The sequence below is a fragment of the Pseudorasbora parva genome, chromosome 17 (genome assembly GCF_024679245.1).
Source record: "Pseudorasbora parva isolate DD20220531a chromosome 17, ASM2467924v1, whole genome shotgun sequence".
Taxonomy (NCBI): Eukaryota; Metazoa; Chordata; class Actinopteri; order Cypriniformes; family Gobionidae; genus Pseudorasbora; species Pseudorasbora parva.
The window spans coordinates 16,719,617-16,743,122 of record NC_090188.1 but is presented as its reverse complement, the minus strand read 5'-3'; the positions used below and the strand labels follow the sequence as shown (position 1 = coordinate 16,743,122).

General features: G+C 40.0%; 1 protein-coding gene across 8 annotated transcripts in view; it reads right to left on the bottom strand.

The window, feature by feature from the left end:
- Positions 1–268: 268 nt before the first annotated feature.
- The window catches only part of usp54a (ubiquitin specific peptidase 54a), a 60,478-nt gene continuing 37,240 nt past the window's right edge, over positions 269–23,506 (bottom strand). For 3 of the 8 annotated variants that reach the window (XM_067420662.1, XM_067420664.1, XM_067420663.1), the window contains exons 4-22: positions 22,146–22,280; positions 21,129–21,242; positions 18,679–18,761; positions 16,991–17,096; positions 15,871–16,017; positions 15,135–15,284; positions 12,597–12,765; positions 11,738–11,917; positions 10,831–11,019; positions 10,021–10,564; positions 9,747–9,889; positions 8,406–8,567; positions 8,105–8,224; positions 5,919–6,078; positions 4,712–5,607; positions 4,332–4,459; positions 4,048–4,185; positions 3,227–3,443; positions 269–2,512 (exon numbers count right to left, since the gene is read on the bottom strand). In XM_067420662.1, the coding sequence (XP_067276763.1) occupies positions 1,953–2,512; positions 3,227–3,443; positions 4,048–4,185; positions 4,332–4,459; positions 4,712–5,607; positions 5,919–6,078; positions 8,105–8,224; positions 8,406–8,567; positions 9,747–9,889; positions 10,021–10,564; positions 10,831–11,019; positions 11,738–11,917; positions 12,597–12,765; positions 15,135–15,284; positions 15,871–16,017; positions 16,991–17,096; positions 18,679–18,761; positions 21,129–21,242; positions 22,146–22,280 (4,341 nt within the window). In that variant the 3' untranslated portion in view covers positions 269–1,952. Of the gene's footprint in view, positions 2,513–3,226; positions 3,707–4,047; positions 4,186–4,331; positions 4,460–4,711; positions 5,608–5,918; positions 6,079–8,104; positions 8,225–8,405; positions 8,568–9,746; positions 9,890–10,020; positions 10,565–10,830; positions 11,020–11,737; positions 11,918–12,596; positions 12,766–15,134; positions 15,285–15,870; positions 16,018–16,990; positions 17,097–18,678; positions 18,762–21,128; positions 21,243–22,145; positions 22,281–23,506 lie in introns of those variants that run through there. The other 5 variants (XM_067420665.1, XM_067420667.1, XM_067420668.1 and 2 more) reach the window with 5 other exon arrangements.

Sequence of the window (23,506 nt, the reverse complement as noted above, 5' to 3'; positions counted from 1 at the left end):
CCGCAAGTCTTTTTTTTAAGTAAGATAAGTTCTTTCTTGTTACTGAGGAACTGAAACATACTTATTAGTGTTACGCACAAAAAAAAGAAAAGAAAAAAAGAAGAAGCTTGTTGTCATCTCACTGCATTTGTTAATGCTTTAAGTACAAATCTTTAGAGCACTCATGGTGGGTCAAGGTTAACAAACCTTCAAAGGAAAAATATCACACAGACAATATAAAACTATAAAATATAAACTGTATGGATAAAATGCAATCAGAAAAAAGGTACAGCGTTCTGCTCCGGATTGGAGCTTAATATATCTTTATTGCAAAAATACAAGTTTCATTTCTAGCACAGCATTTACATCAAATCCGAATCCATCTGTACTTAAGGTCGAAGACTGAATATCTGTACACACTTATATAAACAGCCCTGCTTTTTTGCCATATCTGTTTGGATTTTAACTCAGAAAACTCACAGATCCATGTTCTGTCAGTAATCATGCCAGGGCAGTGTTGCACTGCATATTGGTCAAGCAAAAAAAGTGAGAATTCATAGCAGAGGCACTCCGATTCACTGTTAGGTCCTGATTTACATGCAAAACTGTTCTAGTGAAATAAAAAATAAGAGAGCACGTGATTAGTTGAGGTATTTGACATGCTCTACAATTTATGAAAAAAAAATGTTTGGCCCTGTTTCAAGATGAGCAGGTAACACTTTGATTTCCATGAAATGGCACATCGCACCATTAAACTTGGCTAACAGCTGAAAGATGCTTTTAACACTTTCAATGTGTAAGACTACAACTAAACATCTCAGGCCACAAGTTTCACCTCAACATCGTCCAAGAAATTAAATAAAATGAATATAAAACATTTTTATTCTCCGGTGGGGAAAAGTGAAATTATCTTGTTTTGAAAACTGCAATTCTTGAATTTAGCACTATTATAATAAGCATTATATGGCTGTAAATCTATAAAATGGAAACTGGCACCCCGTTACATTGCCTTTCACAAACCAAGGCACTGCAGACAGTTCTGTCCTTCTGTTTTCAATATCTTAAGTCTTAAAACAACCAAGAAATAGTTTTGCACTTAACAGTTAATGTAAGATATACTGTATAAATCAAAGTTAAACTGCTACTACTACAAAATGTAAAAAAAGAAAAGATCACAACAGGTGTTGGTGCTACTATTGGGCAGAACAATACTGTGCACAAAAATATCGACACAAATGCCAATGAGGTTTTTGAAAGTTGACTGTTGGTACACTGGAGGGTACACTCTGATGTACCTCTGATTACTTACACACTGACATTACAGCCCTCTAAATGAAGTAGATACACAACCATTGTTTTCCCATAAAAATGGGAGAAGTTACAACAGAGGAACGCTTCTAACTTAACACTTCTGAAGTGCACTAAACTTGAGTTAACATAGTTAAATTACAATCACAGAACTAAGTAAGGTTAGCTTGAAATGCTAATTGAAAACTAAAGCATATTTGTGCATATACGAAGCAGACACTGTATATCAGCAGGCAAAGTTTGTCAGTCTTGATGTTTCGTGTGTTCGCGTCAGTTCAGATTCGGTCATTGCGACGTCCCTCGCAGTAAAGTGCTCTGTTCTTCACAGCTTTATGCTGAGATTGTGGCCAATTAAAGTCAACTTAACTCTTCGGAAGTGAATTAGCAGTGGAAACATTGACTGTAGGTAACAACGCAGGGAGTGACATCCTTCTTCCAGCGTGTAACGCAGCAGCTGCATTTAAAATATGGAGTAAAAAAATTACCACTCCCCACTCACATTCACGTCTGAGCCAAAGCAGCCATGAAATCATTGTCTTTTACTTTAGCCAAAGCAGCTTCCTGCTTTTTGCTGTGTGAAGAGCTTCACAGAATTGGCATTGGGCTCTTATGTTTACTTTCAAGACAGAGAATGAATGCTTTGAAGGATGCATTTCCTGTACGACTCAGCTGGTCATCCGGTAGTGGTTCATATGGGCTCTGCAATTCTGGCAGTAACTTCTAGTGGGCTCAGCCGGACTCTGCTTGCAAAGCCCACAGATATAGACAGGAGGGCCACGGGACATTCCACCACGTGGTTCTGTCCTGGGGAAGACATGAGTGCCCCTATCAGCCCTCCAGTCCCTCTCAGGGGGCACATCGAGGCGGAAGGGTTGGGCTGGCGGTTCTAGGTGCGAGTGATGATGGCTGGAGTGATGAGGAATTGGGGTGGTTGAAGCAGACTTTTGTTGTGGATGTCTGTAAAAACCATCCATCGTCCTGCTAGATGCTGTTGTGCGGTGAGGGTGGGACAGTGTGGCGTAGGCTGTGTCTGGGTAGTTTCGGGGCCCCGGGCCCACTGAGTGTCCCGACCTCGCTTGGTGCACGGGGGGCCCAGATGAAACTGACCTACGGAGGGCCCGTGGAAGGGTGCCGTAGTTCAGTGCGACGTTGTGGTAGTTTTCACAGGAGAACACTTCACCCCGGTCAAGCACAGCCAGAAACTTGTTGGCCTTTTGGCAATCTCCTGCAGAGAGCATTAAAGATTTTTTGAGTTGTTGTTTAAAGCAATAAGGCATTCAGGGTAGGGCTTCATGATAAATACAAATAATGATATGGCCAAATTCAATTGTGATTTCGACTGTGATTTCATTCAATAAATACATGAGCTGTGTGTTTTAGATGGAACAGCAGCACTGTACTTTTACACGTAAGCAGCTTATGGCAGTAATTTTTCTTATTTTTAGTGCAGGGCAATCATTTATTTTCAAATATTAAAAATATATTATATATTTAAAATATTAAATATAAAAATGCATGTGTGTATTTATACATAATAATTATTCACAGCACACACACACACATATATATATATATATATATATATATATATATATATATATATAAAATGTACACAAACTTTTATTTTGAATGAGATTAATAGATTGCCTAGCACTATTGGTAAATATTTTTTTGTTATTATATAATAATTGCCATTATTATCATCTTATAGTCAGATATAAAAAATAGTGAAGCCCTAATGTACGGGACAGGACATATTGCAAGATGTTTCAGCAATGTTTAATTTCAATATCCCCAAGTGTTGTTTTTTTGGGGTCTTTTGACCAGAAAACAAAAACGATGGAACGCAAAAAAAACCAGACAACAACAAAGACGTCAGTCTCTTGCATCTGTGTCTGTGGCATGGAGGCTGAACGAGTGGTTGGGGTGAGATGGTTACCTGTTTGTCCATGAGAAGGCCTCAGTGTCTGCTGATGCAGATGTGATTGAGGGGCGGGATGGTGTCGGTGGTTTTGGTGAAGGTATTGGGGCTGCGGTTCGTGAGGGAACATAGGAGGATTGTGGGAAGGATGGGGTAAGACATGCAGGGAGGTGGTGGAACGACGTGTGGGGGGTTGCACGTTCACATGCTTGGACATCCTGGAGACATGAGGGTCCTTTATGAAAGAAATAAAAAAGAAGAATGAAAGGAATGATTGAGGAGAAGTGAAAATAAGACCCAGTCAGACAAGGACAGAAATGACAAGAAATTAAAAAAACAAACCAAAGAAACAATTGGTAATAAAAGAACAGATGGACAACGGACAAATCAACTGCAGAAAATACAGCAACTTAAGCTCTACGTCAGTAGTTCTCAAACTGGAGTCCGCGGACTAATGGTGGCCCATGAAGGATTCCAAGAGGTCTGTGAGATGATTGGCTGATTTAAAAAATACAAATAAAATAAAATGACTAAATAAATAATATTACAACAAGTTGTAAGTGGTATGTCACCTGTAAAGTTTGAAAACCACTGCTCTATGTATTGCAGTTTTGCAGAAATTGTGTTCACTTGTCACACCAGGTGGCAGTGTTCCTCTTTCAAAATTAGTTTACAAACATTTAAGACTGCAATTCCTAAACCATGATGTAGCATTTCACATATCCAGAGAAAAAGTACTTGAAAGCTAATTTTGCCGCAAATAAAACGTTGCTAATATATTTTGCATAATATGTGGTTTGAGTGTTTGACCAAGTGACTTTAAATTGTGAGACACCCACAAAGCTGCTGGATGGGGGTATGTCAGTCCGTCCTCCAATGACAGTCCCACTGAGACTCCTAGCAATTCGTCGCAGGTTCTCGGCACTGTATGATTCATCCTCACCCAGTGGTGCATCATAGGTAACAGCAGATATAGGCTACACACACACGAGACACAATGAATTAGCATTTCATATCATTATCCACATGAAGTTCTTCACTTTGTCTAATGACAATTCAACACAAATCTTACACGCTTCAATACTATAAATACTACTGAGAAAATGCAGGTGTGCCATCTGACCTTTTGAAGTGGTTTAGTGCTGTATGCTGGTGTCCTGTAAGCACTTCTCTCGATCTCTGCTGTGGGGGTTTTAGAACGGCCAAGTGTGGCAGAGAAACCGGAGTTGTGCTTACGAGAAGCAGCGGGGCCTAGAAAAACAGTAAATTTAACTTGAATAATCTCTAGAAAGGACTTCTCAATTATATATAAAAGATGTATCATATAAAAAGTAATAAAAACAATACTATCAATTGTTACATTTGTATTATTGCACAAATTAGTTACTAATTTTGCAGGTGGCTTTCCTTTTCAACAGTTAACTGTGACAACAACATTATAATTTTACAAAATGTAATATTAAGAGTTATATGCAACCTAAGTGAGGTCTTGTTTGAAATTACCTGATCTGCTGGCAAGCTGAGGGCTGGGTCCCCGTGGGGCTCGGGGCATGCTGGGAGCCTTCAAGCTGGCCCGATAAAGTGAGTCCAGCTCAGACAGCTCCTCACAGGGTGAGCCAGGTCCCGACCGCGCACAATTCTGGGAATTGTAGTATCGATTGACATTCTCGGCCCACCTCTCCACGGGCATAGGGCCGGCTGGATGCGGCTCAAGTGCTGGTGATGGAATGGATGGAGGACAGGGGGATGAGGGGGAGCGGAGATCTGCTGGAGAGTACAGGGAGGAGTCCACCTTGGTAGGATGGCGATCGGGACGCTCCAGACTGCGACAGGACCAATTACGTGAAGGTGCCGGGAGTGATTTTTGACAGGGATCAGAGTGGCTGTGGGGTGTATGGATTAGGCCATGGAGAGACTGAGGTCGAGGTGGGATTTGCAGTCCTTCCCTAGAGTTGGAGTGATCGGAGATGGAAGGTTTGTGATGGGAACTGAAATTAGTTGGACCAGAGGGCTTATTGAGTGGAACTGAGGACTGTAGAAGAGCCTCGCAGCCATTCACTGCAATCACAGGCACAGTGGCAGAACTGCATTTATTAGAAGTTTGTACAAGAGAGTTTGTGATGGTGACGGGGTCTCTGGGGCCCCAAGTGTGTGAGTGGGGCCCATTCTCTTTAACAGCAAGAGGACTGGAGTTGTCCCCTGCGCTGCCCTGCTGCTGAGAAAGTGTGTCTGTATGGCAAGAGGAGACAGGAGGGCCAGGGGCTTCAGATATTGGTTTATTTATAGACTGAGTTTTCATGTGGAAAGGTGACGGTGGTCTTAATGCATCTTCTGAAACGGCCTTCTTGTCCTCTTCTTTAACATTTGTCAGAAGTATTTGGATCGGGACAGACTGTTCACTAAATGCAGAACAAAAAAAAGAATGAATTTCTGATAATGAACAGTGAACTGTGAGTCAGTATATCTTGGATCAGTTCTTGATGATGCCATGCAGTATACAGACTTATTTCAGCCTCTCTAAAAGTGTGACATTACCTGGGCGGTGCGTTACAATATGGTCTCTTACGCTAACCTGACTTTCAATCCTCTAAATAACTTGAAACAGTAATGATAATTATTTTTTAAGGCAAAATGCACGTTTCCTCTTCCTGTGTGCGGGGCTCCTGGAGCACACACACACACATTCACAACTGCAGCCAGCAGCAGGTACCTGGGGGGCTGTTTCTGTTCCTTCTCTTCCTCCTGTTGCGTCTGCTGCAGTTCTTGCTGCTGCTGCATGCGTTGCTGCAGACCTCGCGCTCTCCTCATGCACTTTTGCATCCTGCCCTGAGCGTTAGCGCTGCTCTCATGCAAGGTATGCCTGAGTTTAGCTACAACGCAAACAAAACAAAACAAAAATAGGCAAAATAAAAATAAAACAGATGCAGAAAATAAAGGGTAGAGTCATGGGGCACATGCAAACACATTACGAGGAACTGAAATGAAAAGGATATTGATGTTTGACTGAATTATGGGGAAGGGGTGAACGGGAGGGTCACACAAATAGGGGAGAGATGGGGAATCTAGTGAAATCTTCACACAAATGTTAAATTCTCTCAAGCACAAAATGATTAAATTATAATGAAGTTGAATTAAATCAAAATGATTTGTAGTTCAGCCATTGAACTAAAAGAAAAGCAAATTACCCGACCCTAAAACCGCATCTCAGTATAATTAATTATAAATAATTACAGAATGACAATACTTTCACCATCATATGATCTGCATTCTACCCAACCCTACAGAGCCTCTGGAAGCTGTGAAGCAGGTGAGGGGGGAGTGAGGTGTAGGTAACACACAGGGGCCAGGCCATGGAAGGTGTGAGAGTGTATGTGTGTGTGTGTGTGTGTGTGTGTGTGTGTGTGTGTACACACGTGCGCGTGTGTTTGTGCATGTGAACACCCAAAAGTGACAAACCTCAGGGTATAACATACACAAGACAGACAGACAAAAAATGATATTGGTAAGTAAAGCCTTTCAAATTGATCACAGACAGAAAGACAGAGACAGCATTTTTATTGACATATATATAAACGTATAAACTTTTGAGATGTGCGAGTTACATTTAAAAGTAGAGGTGGATGAATGTGAGCTTGCAAGGGGCGGGGTCAATTTTTAAGTGGACTAAATCATTGGAGAAATCCTGCAAACGTCTGACATTTTCACTGGAAGGTCTGGTTATGTGATGCATGTATGGAGGAACTGCTTATAATAAGATCTATATAAGATCTAACATGCATTTTTAAAACAGATGTAAATTGACTGAATTTTTATTTCATGATACATTTTTTTGATTTAGCAAGGGGGGTCAACAAGGTGGAGTGTCCAGTTGCATTTATTTGCGCACCATCTTTCATGTGCTCTCTCTAGAGTGAATGAATTCTGTATATGTGTGAGGGAGCGCTTTTCAAATCTGCTGAATACTGCCCAATTATATCATAATTATAAAATTAAAAACGAGGTCCCTATTTAACATATTCTTGCATAGATATTAAAAAAAAAGAGATATTTATGATGATCTTTAAAAACATTATTTTCAAGAATTTAAATTCTACTATAGTTTTTTTTTTCAAGAACATACTTAACATTTGGAATATAGAATTAGAAAATAAGAATTAGATAGTAGTTATCAATTTCATTCTTAAGGTTTCCTGAATCCAGCCCCCAAATTCCAATTAGTCAATTCCAATCACGATAAAATATATGCTTGAAGCTGTGCGTCATGTAGTGACTAGTTGTCAAACGATATGGGTTTTTCAATACAATACCTAATGTTTAAATGTAATAAATATAGTAATATAGTCAAATTTATTACATTTTAATAATTTTAACTGAACCTTTTTTTTTTTTTTTTAAAGAAGTGCTGTGGATTGGGTTCGGAATAGGCACAAAGGCAAAAAAACTTTTGTTCATCAGCCAGCAGGACAGAGATATTGGCTGATGCAGATCTCAACATGGTAGCACATCACTAGCATTGACTATATTTAAAATAAAACAGACTGTATTGTGTACATTATCACTTTATGCAGAATTCATGAAGATTGTCATAGGGTTGGGCCCAGACCCCTTTTCTTTAGGGCTGTTGGTTACAGGCAACCCGGCTTGTATTATTATGGCCTCAGAGCAAAAGTCCAGTCAGAATAAGCAGTAAATGCAGACTTAAACCATGACCCTACTGCTGTCTTAAGATAGACAGTAATATATAGTCAATATAAGTGTATCTGGTGTATGACAGCACTGCATTAGACAGTCTCTATATTGAAACGGAGACAAATGCACTCAAACACAGAGATGTACAGACACACAAACTCATGGCAGTAGTGATAGCAGCAGCAGGCTGAGGGCAGGATTACTTACACATTGCTTCGTTAACCACAGACAAAGCGGTGGCCACCTCTCCTGCCTGTTCCAACCTCAGAGATTGGTCTAACAGAGACTCTGCCTCCAACACACACCTTTCAAAGCCTTCCCCTTTCCCTGCAAGTGACAAACATCATAGCATAGCGCTTTTCAGCACAGAAACCAGCACACCTGCGTTTCACACACACGTACACATGCAGTCCCAAGCTCCAAATGTTAAACCACAGCAGAAACCCAAGAAATGCATCCGGAGACAGAGCCACTCCCTTCACCCTTGCGCAGCATGCTGACGCCATACCTTGGTTCTGGAGCTCATCCAGATCCATGAACTTGCTGGGTCTGGGATTGAAGCCCATGGCCGCCTCTCTCTCCTTTTCCTTTCGCCTCTCTAATTCTTGCTCCTTGGCCCGGCGAGCTACTTCCTCCTGTAGCTCATCCAGTTCACTGCGGCCCTCACCTGCTACACACAAACACAATCATTAGAAACACTCTTTGATGATCCATTGCTGCATTTACACTGTCAACCAATTGAGTTTTTTTCCTGATAGAGAACCCAGACTGTACATTGTTGCATGCATGTAAACAGCAAAAATAAAACCTTAAAAACAAGATTATTTTTTGGCATCCAACTTTCCAATGTCCTCTGATTTACAAGCAGTGTTGTTATTGTGCAGAAAGAAAACTAGAACAAGTGAAAATGGTTTTCGGTTACTGAAATAAAACCGAAACAAACATCAGATTAAAAACGCACTGAAATAAATTGAAGTACTAAAATGATTCAAACTGAAACAAAAATTAAAAGCGAAATAGTCCCAATATAAATACTTATTATAAGTGTACCATAATGATTCAGGGTAAGGCAAGCAATATTAATTTTGTACATTGTCATTATATAATTTTTGTACAGACAACAGCTTTAAAATTAAAAAAATGAATCCATAATATTAAATAAATTACAGTATATAAATAATACTAAAATAACAATGATTATATCTAAACCCTTGTATCTGATTCTCTTCTTAATTCTGAATCTTTCTTCATTTGTTACACAGTTGAGACAGTTAATTTTACCCAATCAGACCAAAGATACCGGCCAATCAAATGGAAAAACATCACGCAATTATTGTGTGATTGATGACTGCCATCACTTCAGTACTCCAGTACATAAGGTAATCCCCACTATTAATGTAAACAGTCCTAGGCAAATGTAAACAGGCAGAATAAAACATAATTAAAAAAAATCAGATGTGTGTCTATGCATTGTGTCTATGCTTTGCAATGTGAACATTAGGCAGTGACCAAACATATCTATTCTGGTCACATGGAGAAGCACAAACAGATATAGCAGTTGATATTTCTCCAGGGCAGACTCATGTTCCTCAGTTTACATAACAGATACACAGAGATAACATTTCACAGAAAGGAACAGGATGTATTTGGCCACTGATTCCACTGCATTCTGCTCAATACTGCTTGCTTAGTATATTAAGTCAATTTATTGAAACAGCAAAAAAGGCACGTGACGCCTAGTTTAAACATTTGGAAACAATGATTCACACCCTAAGATAAAGAACAGGTGAAATCGCCCACATGATGGCTGCATGACGGCTATAAACACACATGATCATACTGTACACACCTAAACTCATGTGACTGCTGCCCTTGACAGATGCTTTGACATCCTGCAGTAGGGCATTGCTGCTCTTGGATTTGGTGACAGGTACAGTTTTCCATGGAGGACTGACTTCAGGTGGAGGCTTTTTCTTTCCTTCCTCTCGTAAGCTGGAAAGCAGAGAGAGTGTGCGCGAGAGAGAGAGAGAGAGAGAGAGAGAGAGAGAGAGAGAGAGAGAGAGATATGAATAATGTGCTAACAAAGATACTTATGAGTTGTGATAATCATTTTTGCATCATACCTGTGCGTGCCATTACTGGTGCCCTCGCTAACAGGTATATCTAGACTGACAGGACTATTACTGTTCCTCTCACTGCTCTCGTAGCCACTCTCCATCCTCTGGATAAGCCGTGGGGGCTGCTCTGACCCTCGTCTCAGGGGTCCTGGCAGGTCTCGAAAGGTGGTCTGCTTCATGGATGCCGCCAAGTCCCTCTGAGGCCCAGTGTCTTCTGGCAACAGAGCTCCTAGCGGACTATAACCGGCCTGTTTGCGCCGTTCCCTGCTAAAGATGCTATCGATGTTGAGCGCCTCACGCCGAGGCTTCCAGGGCGGACGGTATCGCCCTCCAGAGGAGCTGGACTTGGACTCGCTGCTGGTGCTGTCGGCTTCCCAGTCTCTTGCCTTAGCGGTGGTGTCGAACTGAGGTGGGCAAACTGAGCCAGAGGACGATGCAGAAAGAGGCCGGTTATGGATAATGTTGCTCATAGTCTCCTTAAAATCTCTAAGTCGACTGGAGCTGGGTTTAGGTAGGGAACGAGGAACCTGCTGCTCTTTTAAAGTCTCTCCTGTTAGAGACAGGGAGAGGATTCTTGTTTAAAGAGGAAGAGGAAATTTTATTTTTTACATAACCTAATATTATTGTACAACACCAGTACAAGCAAGAGTGATGATGACTAATGCAGCTCGCATTTGTCCAACATGCTACTCAATCCTCTAATGATGTGTCAGAGCATCCATTACAGATTGTTAACCTGGGTTCCATTAAAGTAACACAATGATTCGTTTTTTGTATTATGGTTTCGTGACAACATTATATTGTTAAAATACATACCTTCACTGTGGTAACCAGCAGATAACACCTCATCTGTCTTAGAGCAACGAATTCTTGAATCACCCCTGACCTCAAGTTTTCGTGGTCTGCTGGCACTTCTTTTCCGGTCCAAAACGCCTCCCCTTCTGTCTAAGACCCCATCTTTTCTGAGTGTGGGGCGTTGCAATGGATCGCTATTAGTCGAAGGACCTACAAAACAAAATGAACAACAACAAAAGTCATTGTTGGAGTTGTAGAGCAGCAGGATTAGGAGAAAATTTTACTTAATTGCGATTTTCTGATAATAATAATAATTTAAAAAAAATCTTAACCTGTGCTTTCTGTGATTGTTTGTATGGTTACACCAAATAGTTATTATATATCAATTTTAATTATACAAAAATTTAAATTAAAATAAGGAATTGTCAGTACCTCCAGTTTTTCACGATTCTTTTTGCAGAATACAACGCAAAATCAACTAAATTACGCTTTTTTTTTAAATTGTCAAAATGTCCGTCCTGTCAGTTATGTCTTTAATTGAACAAACAGATGAATTGTCTGGGATGTGTCAGTATTGCTCATTTCTGTAGGTCTTAACTTAATATTCCCGCTGCTGTCTGTGTCGTTAAAATTATAATTTTTTAAAACAATAACAGGAAAAAAATTATATTTATAAATTACCCAAACTCAGTTTTGTGTGTGTTGGACCATTTATTGTGACGCAAGACACTGAAAGCACATGATGAGTGTACTTCTATAATTAAATCACAACTTTTGCTGTTTAATAACCAAACAAAGCCAGGTTGTCATTAGTTGTGCAGCCTTAAGCAGGACAAATTGACTACTGTAAAGATCTCCACAACTGTTAATATCTAATATGGTGTCTAAACTGCATTTGATTTCAGCGTGAACATATAAACTGACGTACCTGTGGTTTCCAGGCTGCTGTGGGAGGCAGAGTCATTGTCAGGGTTACAGATGACGGTTCCCTGGGAGTCAGAGGAGAAGTGGGAAGCCATAGACTCGTGGTGGGAGTGTGAATGCTTATAGCTGTAGCTGTCTGTAGATGAGTCGGTCCGTGTATCGCTGGAAATTGATGGTTCACGCCCTGACAAAATAGAAGATTTAATTCTTATCACTAAAGTTACAGATTTTAACATTTTTAGCAAAAAAGAGAGAGTAGAAACTACTCACAAAAACATTAAGATATTGTGGGTTGTAGCCAGGGAGTTTGCTAGGGTATTTTGAGAAGTAACTAGGTTGCTACAGAATTCTGGGTAGTTGTTTACTAAGGTCAAAGGAGCCCACCATAAATGCTGCCAATACACTACGTCATTCAAAGTCATCAAATTACTTCTCCTTTCACACTATACAACTGTCTGTCATCACTGATGTCTGTTCCATTCAAAACCGATTTCACACTTCAGGACTTTAATCGCACACAGGTCTAAATATTTTAACCTGCTAAATATCTTTTAAAGCTAAGATGTTGGGCTTTTGTTGAAAATAAATATTGCTTCCCTTTTAAGTTTAGTTTTTTTTTAAATTACAATAACATGTCTTTGTCCACAAGCTGTAAATAAAAAAACTTTTCAGTAATTTGTTTGCTTGTGGTGCTGTGGCAGGGCTCAGATTAACGCTCTTTAAAACCCCCTAGACTCACGTGGGTAGACTGGAATATTATGAATTACACATTTGATGTAATGTGTAAAACAACTCTCCTGAAGGAATACAGGAAATTAAGTGAGTTCTGATTCAACTAGCCTTATGATGGGGTGCGTAAATACCTGAATCCTCACTGTCATAATATGCTTTAGTGTAGTGATGTAGGTCTAGGCGTGATGCCAAATCCTGAGCTGACACTGGCGTCCCCCGGGGGTCAGCATAGAGCAGCAGCAGTGGCTGGTAATGACCCTTTATACAGCGGGACACCACATCCTTCCACTTGGGCCCAATCTGTGAGAAAGAATGAGAAAGTAGTTTCAAAGCGGTACAAATGATGCATTTGACAGATTTAAAAAATATCAATCCCTACAGATCTCAACCAAATGTAACCATCCCATTGTGGAAAACTAAACAAAAGCAGAGCTCAGGTTGAAATGGTCTGGATACCCTGAATAACAAAGCTGAAACTGACACCCAAGTCCAAAATTTTTCAGACGAATCTTACCCTGACTCCAACTTCCCAAATGGACAACGTTCTCTATGCTCTTTCCATAACCAGACAGGACGTCCGAACGCCCGCAGTAACAGACAAGCATGCACGAAAGCGTGAAAGAGTTTTAGTGTGTGTGTTTGTTTGCGGTGGACTATAATGGCGGTTACTCTCTGTAGGCCACGCCCTGCCGCTGTCCAGCTGGGGTTGTAAACAATAGTGGGATATCCTTGTTTTCAGAGGGTTTTTGTAAGAGCTCTGCGCAGCTCACGTGCAGGTCAGCATAGGCTTGCCAGACTCCACGAAAAAAGCTGCTTTGTATGCAACTGTCCAGGATCCACAGACCTGCACTGCTATTATGAGCAGATAAAATTCTGCAGGTACAGAACTAAGGGAATGACACACCACTGTGTGACATAACACAAATTATTTGTTTTTCCAAGCAGTTTAAACAGTTACAGGAATTAGGCCGTAAATGTATCCCTATAAAAAGTATGGACTAGGGGTGTAATGGTACACAAATCTGACGGTTCGGTATGTACCTCGATTTTGAAGTCACGGTTCGGTATGATCTCGGTACAGCAGTTTTACAAAATTAATTTTATTTATTTTTATTCAACAGTGGTATAATATACTGCAAAAAAATGTCTGTCCTTAAATGAATTCAATTATAACTAAACGTTTCTTAAAGGTAATGCTGTAAACTAGGCTATATAGGGAATCCTTATTTAGGCTACACATTGCAATATTAAAGGTTAACTAAGTTATTTATTTTTAGATATAATAATCAACACTCATAAGCTTCACATGAGGCAGTTTTTGCATTAACTTCTAAATCTAATTATATATTTTTTAATATATTTTTGAACTTTGTTGATACACGGCTGTCAAATCATGACAGATTTATTTAAACATGCATTAAATAAACAAGACATCACTAACAGGTTAAGTAGAATATAATGAATATATAGGCTAACATATAATATAGTGCATATATTTAATGAACTAACAGCGGTGGGTTGGACACTGAATGACTTGCCTAAGGTAAATGCATCCTCAATATACCTTAAGATATATTAATTTGTTTATCCTTTGGTAAGAGATGATCGCGTTCACTCGCTCGCTGCCGCTGTTTGAACTGACGTGTACTATACTGTGATCAGTCAGGTCACATTAAAGAGCGTCAAAACGACGTAATATCGTGTGAATTTTGTGATAAAATGGACTGAATACCTAATATGCTCACGTGGGAACTCGGATTGAAGTATGTTCCGCCCTTAAAACAAGCCCACTGTTAACTGTTAAAGATTGCATTCGTACTGTTTCGATACACACGTGCACTGAAACGAAAGCCCTGTACCGAAACGGTTCGGTGCAAATACGTGTACCGGTAAACCCCTAGTATGGACGCACAATACTTTTACCACTTCAGCCATCAACCAATATTAGAGATTGGTATCATCTGATATTATATAATTGTATGGTTAATTGTGCACGCTCATATTTTTATATTTAGATTATCTTTGCTGTCATCTTAACTCTTATTTAAACTTAATCTATAAAACCACAAAAAAAATGTATAACATGTTAAATGTAATCTTCAGATTACAATGTCATATATACTTTATGCAAAGAACATGATTCTTTAATTAATAGAATATAATTAAAAGGTTAGAAGGTTAAATTGTAAGTCTTCAATTTTGATCAATTTAATTGAATACAAGTAATAAATAAGCAAAAAAATAAGTAAAAATATCTTACTGACCCCAAACCTTTAAACAGTAGCGCATATTGAGTAGTGAGTCAACAAGCTGCTGAATTATGTAAAACAGCATGGAAGCAGTAACGAAGAAAACACAAGCTGCTGGATTATATAAAACAGCATGGAAACAGTAACGAAGAAAACACAAGATGTTGGATTATATAAAACAGCACGGAAGCAGTAACGGAGGAAACATACATTTACCAACCCACCTTTGAACCTATGGAGCATTTCTAAATAACGAGCCAAAACATCCGACTATCCCAGTTAATGATTCTACACAAACTCCCAGTGGACAAAGCAAGCAAGGGCATGTATAAATGAAGCCATACAAACAACCCTGACAAACCAGCGAGCTAAGAGCTGTGTCTTTTAAATTCACTGGTTACGCTAAGCCCAGATGATTACCTCTTTCACATGAGCATCATCGAAGTAAATCCACTTGCGGATTTTAGTTTGGAAGAAGAAAGTGGAGTAGTGTTTGCCATAGTAACAGACCACTCCCACCAGGTAGAGCTCCGCCTGTTTGGCCTTGTCCTCCGTCACTCGGTAGAATAGCTACAGGGTGAAACAAAGGAGAGGTCGCTTAATACTTACACATACATACATACATGCCTAGACATTCACATACATGCACATAAAAGTAAATGCACATAAACCTTACATATTTTAAGTCAGATCTTTCAAAACGCAGTAAAAAATATCGTGATGATGATTATCAAATCACCACTCTTAACATCTAGATGCATTTTGGCTTACAATAATCATTTGTTTGGGCCTGTTTAAAAAGGTTTACATTTCACATTGAAACATGAACCCGGTACTAAGGCGAAATGTCAACCCACTTAGGACACCCAGTGCCCGCCCCGTGTCCTAAGAAAGTGTGAACTCAGTGGCAGACAGTTGCTTTTATGTGAGAGTCTTTGTCATTAATGCAACAAGTTTGACAAGTTCTGCCTGTAATTCCCACGTGCATCACAGTAATCTCAAAGACCCAGCACTGCTGCTTTGAGCCTGACTGCATTTATCACCATCTATATCAGTCAAAATGATCTACTTTTGGATGTGGGCTTGTTCATCTATAATCTGACTTATGTCAGCAGCATGGAGTTTGTGGGATATTTTGACTACTGGCATATCTTACATCTCCAAGCCGCAGAACGGTGCCCAAGCTATGTATGACGTCTTCTGCCAGGTCAGAGTGGTCTGAGTCCCACACCAGACCAATAGTGATGATCTCTGGGGAGTTCATCAGGACACGTCGAATACGGAGCTTCTCGCCACAGTTGCCCTGTAGATGAGAAAAAAAGGGGGGGAGGGGGGGGGAAAGAAGACTTATCATACTGGAGCGTAATGAAAAACACACAGAAACATGTATATTCACTGTAACTATTAATTCTCATCCTCCCTGCCCAAACTTACACAAGTCACCCTTAACAAAGTTCACAAATCACATACCCACCCCCATAATCTGTATGTTTGTGTGTGCTTAGGTTGAATGTGAAGCATGTCTTCATCACCCCTGAGGGTCAAAAAAACATGCCTGTTTCAGATCTGTACACCTTGTTCTTCTACTATCAAATGGGTTTAATTCATACAGAAAATCTTGCTGTAGTGTTAAATCTCAAAACATGTTTACTTTCTTTTCGCATCAGTTTATGTTTTAAAGTCCTTTAAATTACAATTTAGAATCATTATAATACCGATCTGGTGCACAATAAACATTTATTATTATTATCAATGTAAAAACTAAAAAATTTTGTTGAAATCGATTTTCTACTGAAAAGAGGACTTTTCGAAACATAAATTTTGCAACATTACAAATATCTTTACTACAAATGTCACTTTTGATCAATTTTCTCAATATATTTTGTTTTTTCTAGTTAAGTAAATATATCTTGTTTCAAGGATGTTTAGATAAGTTTGCTGAAAAGATAAAATACTGATTAAGAAAAGTATTTTTTGCAATGCGATAAGCCGTCATCCCTTGCCCACGGAATTCCAGATCTGACACGAAAACATGTGGGTGCGTGTGTGTGTGTATGTTTTGCTCAAAAAGTTGGTCCTCCCAGGGCCACAAGACAAATTAACATTCCACTGATTGCGTCCTGTTTTGACCCAGCGATTACTCAATGGCCACCATCCTATTCAAACCCAGACAAGCGCCACATCCACACACACACACACAGTCCCAGGCTTCATTATGTCTAATTAGCACTTGATTTGATGGATCTGAGTGTGTGGCGGTGTGTGGTAATGCTAACCGGGCAGTTGCGCAGGTCTCCCACGGTGCTGGCGTTCCTCAGCAGCTCTCCAAACATGTCAGGGGTGGGCTTCTCTCTGCATTCCAGCATTCGCACTGCCTGGTTACTGTAGCATAACCAACACATATAATATGTTAAGATATCACAAGCAATAAACTGCAGCTCTCATATCTGTAATTATGGATGAAGTGTTTGTATTTGCTGGCTTTGATTTGGTAAACAGCCTATAATTACTTTATGACTTCAAATGGAATTTGTAACACTAACCTAGTAAGCGATTAAATAGTTTGGGTGTGATTATGTACAGTGTTTTTATATTCAGAAGGGTGTTACTCTGAGGCCATTGTTCAGACCGGTTTGATCTTATTATTGCAGCAGAGGTCACTGCATCTCAAAGACACTGCAACACTGCGTGCCAGTAGCAACATCGCAGCTCAGGCAGATCTCAGGGTGACAGGGTGACTTACCAATGTCACAATGTTACCTGTACTTGCTCCTCCGAGTGGAGCAAAAAAAAAAAAAGTTTTTCATTCCACACAATATCTTTAACAAAATTATTCCCACTGACATTCAAAAATACATCACATATAATATTATAAAAGGATCTAAAATCTCCGGGCTTAGAAATGTTGACTAAATGAGAGCCACATTTGAAGATGCTGGAAAACAGCCAATATCTATTTGACTGTTGAATTTTATATTAATGGGCCAAGTTCCTATTTTGATTGGTAGTAATAAACAGCCTACATTAAGGCCAATAAAAATGTTTTAAAGCCATGTGAGCTGCATTCATAGGACACTTCATAAAGGCTGTCTCAGAAGTTAGGAAACATATTTATGCTGCCTCCCTCAGAAAAATATGTGTCAAGTATATTTATTCTTATACGCATATTGCATAATTCCTTTTATGTTGCATGTGTTGAAACTGATCAGAACCTATGTAGACTGCACTTAACGTTCCATGTAAGCAGCGAGGCAGATCTGGCATAAGTTTTAAAGAAGAGATAAACTATACTGCTTAGCTGAATAACTTTTAAAAATATGTATTAATCCATTAGAACACTAGTTGTAATCCTTGCGACAATACTTTGACAGTGACAGTACTCCAGTTCAAGGACACAAGGAGTCATTGTCATTGTGCAGAAGAAAGTGTTTTTCCACTGCAATTTCAGTTATCATAAAAGTCCTTAATCACAGAGCAGCATACTGTAATATTCATGGAGCCCTTTCATTGTTGTTGTGCTCACGCCTGTTTGTTCACAGCGCAAGTATCTGTCACACTGACAATCTGAATGCAGTAATCCAGAGTGCGTCTGCAACTCAGACTCTGTCAGCATCTGCTTTTAGAGCTGTGAGTGCAGAGCTTCTCTGCTGTGTGGGTTGGCTTTGTATCTGGCCGCTCATCACCAATGATTGAGAGCAGTGGCCAGGAGACCTAGAGTAATATTTAAGCTGGCTGTTGCCATGTGCTCTTGGCCATTGAGGGAATCTCTTTCTGTTCTGATTGATTTCACTGTGTTTGATGTGGCGCAGCGCTCATTTGCTCAGCTGGAGAAGAGTATAGGACATGATGTTTTCTGTGCCGTGCACAGTGTGGCCCTTTTTCGGTCCCAGCTTTCAAATGACCTCATTCTTTAGCATCACTCATTTTGTGCGTGTGTATGTGCTGAAGGGATGTTTTTGCTCACCACAGAGAGGTGGTGGAGATGTAGTGGACCATCTGAATGAAGGGTAAGGGGTCTGAGGAGGCTCCACAGTTGCTGCAGACACACTAAAAAGAAACCAATAAAATGTTAAGTATTCATTTCTATACAAACGGACAGTGTGTTAAACAGTAATATTAAAAAACTAGGTGTATTAGGGTTCAATACAATACAATTAATCAACTTACAATAGATTCCATTAATTAAATTTTTTTTAATATGACTTTCCTACGGTGGCCCAGTAGTGCAGCCATACTTAATTAAACCACAACACAATGAAATCGCCACAACACAACAGAAACGAGCCACAACACAAGGAAATCGCCACAACACAACGGAAACAAGGCACAACACGACAAAATCTTCACAACACAACGGAAACGAGCCACAACACAACGGAAATGCTCCCGACCACGAGGGGGCTCTCAGAGTGCAATAAAGTTAGTTTTCCTTGCAATTGCTTTATAGATTGGCCAGTCTTACAAATATATAAACACTATGATCAGTTTTAAGGGTGTAACCATTAAATATCGACATGAAACATCAACTCAAAATCACCTACATGCTTTATAGCTGCATATTTATACTCGTGAGTGCTTTTACGCGCTGTCGCGGTGCTTGATGCCCAAGGGAACGTCTGCCAATTCCACCATGCAGTTAAAACATAATTTGTATGAATAAAAATTACTTTTAACATTTAAAAACGTTTCAACCACTTGGTGGAATTGGCAGGCGTTAACTTGGGCATCAAGCGCCGTGATCGTGAGTAAGACCGTTCACAAGTATAAATATGCAGCTAATGCATATTTAGGTAAGTTTGAATTGATATTTCATGTCAATATACAATGGTTACACACTTGTATACAACTGACAACTGATCGAAGTGTTTATATATTTGTAAGACTGGCCAATCTATAGAGTAATGGCAAGGAAAACTAACTTTTTTGCACTCCAAGAGCCCCCTCAAGGTCGAGAGCATTTCCGTTGTGTCGTGGCGATTTCGTTTTGTTGATTCCGTTGTGTTGTGGCGATTGCGTTGTGGCTCGTTTCCTTTGTGTTGTGGCTCGTTTCCGTTGTGTTGTGGCTCGTTTTCGTTGTGTTGTGGCTCGTTTCCGTTGTGTTGTGGCGTTTGCGTTGTGGCGTTTGCGTTGTGGCTCGTTTCCGTTGTGTTGTGGCTCGTTTCCGTTGTGTTGTGGCGTTTGCGTTGTGGCTCGTTTCCGTTGTGTTGTGGCTCGTTTGCGTTGTGTTGTGGCGTTTGCGTTGTGGCTCGTTTCCGTTGTGTTGTGGCTCGTTTCCGTTGTGTTGTGGCTCGTTTCCGTTGTGTTGTGGCGATTTCGTTGTGTTGTGGCTCGTTTCCGTTGTGTTGTGGCTTGTTTCCGTTGTGTTGTGGCGATTTCGTTGTGTTGTGGCTCGTTTTCGTTGTGTTGTGGCTCGTTTCCGTTGTGTTGTGGCGTTTGCGTTGTGGCTCGTTTCCGTTGTGTTGTGGCTCGTTTCCGTTGTGTTGTGGCGTTTGCGTTGTGGCTCGTTTCCGTTGTGTTGTGGCTCGTTTGCGTTGTGTTGTGGCGTTTGCGTTGTGGCTCGTTTCCGTTGTGTTGTGGCTCGTTTCCGTTGTGTTGTGGCGATTTCGTTGTGTTGTGGCTCGTTTCCGTTGTGTTGTGGCGATTTCGTTGTGTTGTGGCTCGTTTCCGTTGTGTTGTGGCGATTTCGTTGTGTTGTGGCTCGTTTCCGTTGTGTTGTGGCTTGTTTCCGTTGTGTTGTGGCGATTTCGTTGTGTTGTGGCTCGTTTCAGCTGTGTTGTGGCTCATTTCCGTTGTGTTGTGGCTCGTTTCCGTTGTGTTGTGGCGATTTCGTTGTGTTGTGGCTCGTTTCAGTTGTGTTGTGGCTCGTTTCCGGTGTGTTGTGGCTCGTTTCCGTTGTGTTGTGGCGATTTCGTTGTGTTGTGGCTCGTTTCAGTTGTGTTGTGGCTCATTTCCGTTGTGTTGTGGCGATTTCGTTGTGTTGTGGCTCGTTTCCGTTGTGTTGTGGCCAGTTTCCGTTGTGCTGTGGCGATTTCGTTGTGTTGTGGCGATTTCGTTGTGGCTCGTTTCTGTTGTGTTGTGGTTTAATTTAGTATGGCTGCACTACTGGGCCACCGTACTTTCCTATGATCTATATGAACTTTATTTTTCAAAATCACTTTAAAAAAAATTAAACGAGCAAAAAGTTTACAAATAGTTTAGCGAACAAAAAAAGTATAAATATAAATATCAAATCCAATCAAATCCTGATGTATAGCATTTTAGTTTTTTTTCCCCCCAACAAATATTCAGGCAGTCAAAAATATGCCCCATTATGGAAGTTAAATACATTTCCAATGAGTTTCATGTAGACTTCAACATAAAATGTAATATATAATTGTTGTTAATACTAATTGCTTGTTAATAAAGGGGATTCACCTGCTCAAAAAGTGTCATTGCAAACTTCTGGTGAGGGATGCAGTGTTTGGCTGTGCAGATGTCCTCCTTGGTCTCATCAGAGATGTGAAAGTGGATCCTCATGAGTATATTCTCCTGCGAGAGATAATTATTGCTAAAATGTTAACACTTAGTGTGCTCAAATCAAAATCCAACTGAAGAGAAACAGCGTGTTCCCTGCATGTCTCATATTAATTGACTCTCACTGTCCAATGGGTGTGTTTGGAGTCTTTGGATAACAGCATGCTCAGCTCTTTTGGCTGAGGGTTATAGCTGAGTATATAGGGTTGGGGGCGGGAGTGATGGGCGATGTTGAAAGTTCATCAAGCATCTACCCTTCACCAGGGTCTCCAGTCTTGCATAATAGCCAGACAACAATAGTGGTTAAGGGGGGGAAAAACAACATTTGCAGTTTCTTACTGGTCAGCACATTGTACAATGTTGCTAAACCAGCAGTAGAGAGGGGCCCGAGACAGGGAGCTATTCTTTATCTTATATGTTATGATGCTATGACCTTTAAAATGAGCCATTAGGAGGAAATTAATCACTGTAAAATAGGAGATGTCTCTCTCTATGATTACAAAAGATTACAGCATCAAACTGAAGGTTTACTTTTCAGTGGATCACATTGAAGCTATCTGTACTATCAATCATCCTACCAAAAACTGACATGGAAGCAGACATGCAAGCTACAAAAAAGGAAACGACTGAGAGATATAGTTACAGGGCCAAGAGGAAAACAAACATCTTTCTTCTATTTTTACTAATGGACTCAAGACACATGTCATAACCTGAGATAACGTACACAAGAAATATTTAGGACCATACAATTTCCACTTCAAGAAAATCTACCTCTTCAGTGAAGTACAATGTGGTATGTGAAAGCATACTAAAAAAGATGAAAAGCACAAGGCCATGCAGAAGAATAGCAGCAAAAGCAGTAATGCTCTAAAGTGGGAGGGAGTAAAAGAGAGATGGTGAAGAGTCAAGGGCCCTTACGAAACACTCAGCTGCGTCATCCATAATGCCCAGCTGGAATCGCTGCTCATCCTGGAAGGTTTTGGCCAGAGCGCAGCGAAGAGCATCAGAGGGAAGCACCTTCTCACTGCTGAACTGGAACTGCGCAAAGATGCTCTGAAAAAAACCAAACAGCCGCTTTCCATTAATGTTAAATCAAAGAAAACATTATCAACGTCACAGGGGATAGATAAGAAGTTTTATGATGATGTTCAAACTTTTTAAAACATGATTATGGGAAATGGATAAGACATGTTTAAGATTATGTACTATTTCTAAGTCTCTATTCAAATAAGTCAATTTGAAAATGTTTCAAATCAGTCAAACAAATAATACCTTAAAGGGTTAGTTCACCCAAAAATGAAAATTCTGTCATTAATTAATTACCCTCATGTCGTTCAACACCCATAAGACATCCATTTATCTTCAGAATACAAATTAAGATATTTGTGTTGAAATCCGATGGCTCAGAAAGGTTTTTATTGACACCATTGAGGGTATGTAATTAATTACAGAATTTTCATTTTTGGGTGAACTAACTCTTTAAATTTTGGTTTGTTTCAAAATGCATTCATATTACTCCAGAACACATTTATAATGGAGCCAATAATCACAACTTTTTGCTTCGTATGAAAAAGAGCAGCAAGACATTCTTAAAAACAGTTTTTCTTGTGTTTTACAGAAGAAAGAACATCATACAAGTGACATGAAGGTAAGTAAATGACTTTTCATTTTTGGGTGAACTAGCCCTTTAAAAGCAAATATTTTTTCCCCTCTTAAGCCACATTTAAACCCTGCATAATTAAGTGTCTGGTATAAATGAACACACCTAAGATTTCCCGTGCTGTAAGAAAGCAATACATGCTTGTCTTTAAGACTTCTGTGCTGACTTAAGAAACTCTACAGTAAGCAGTGTCATTACAGTATTAACATCTTTGCTTTGAAGGCTGCAAACTCAAGAGATACACTGGACTTGCACTGACAGTGAAGCATACTGAAAAAAGTCAGAAAGTCACAGACAGCTGAATACAGGAGAGGTATTTCACCCATGAAAGAGAGCGGACGAGCTGACAGACATATTGCCCCAGTCCTGTGTCTGAGAGCAGACAGGCAGCCCCCTACTGCGCTGGCACAGGGCTCCGGAGAGAGCTCTCTAATTTCCAGCTGAGTTATTGAGCTTTTGATGGAAAGCGCCAATGGCACTCCTGAACATTAGCACGAATTTAATATAAAATGAGAGTGACATTGGGACAAAAAAGAAATGTGACGGAAAGACGGAATGGCACAGCACTGCTTGCCACGCAGCTGTAGTTAAACACGCACGATGGCTAGTTTTTTGACAC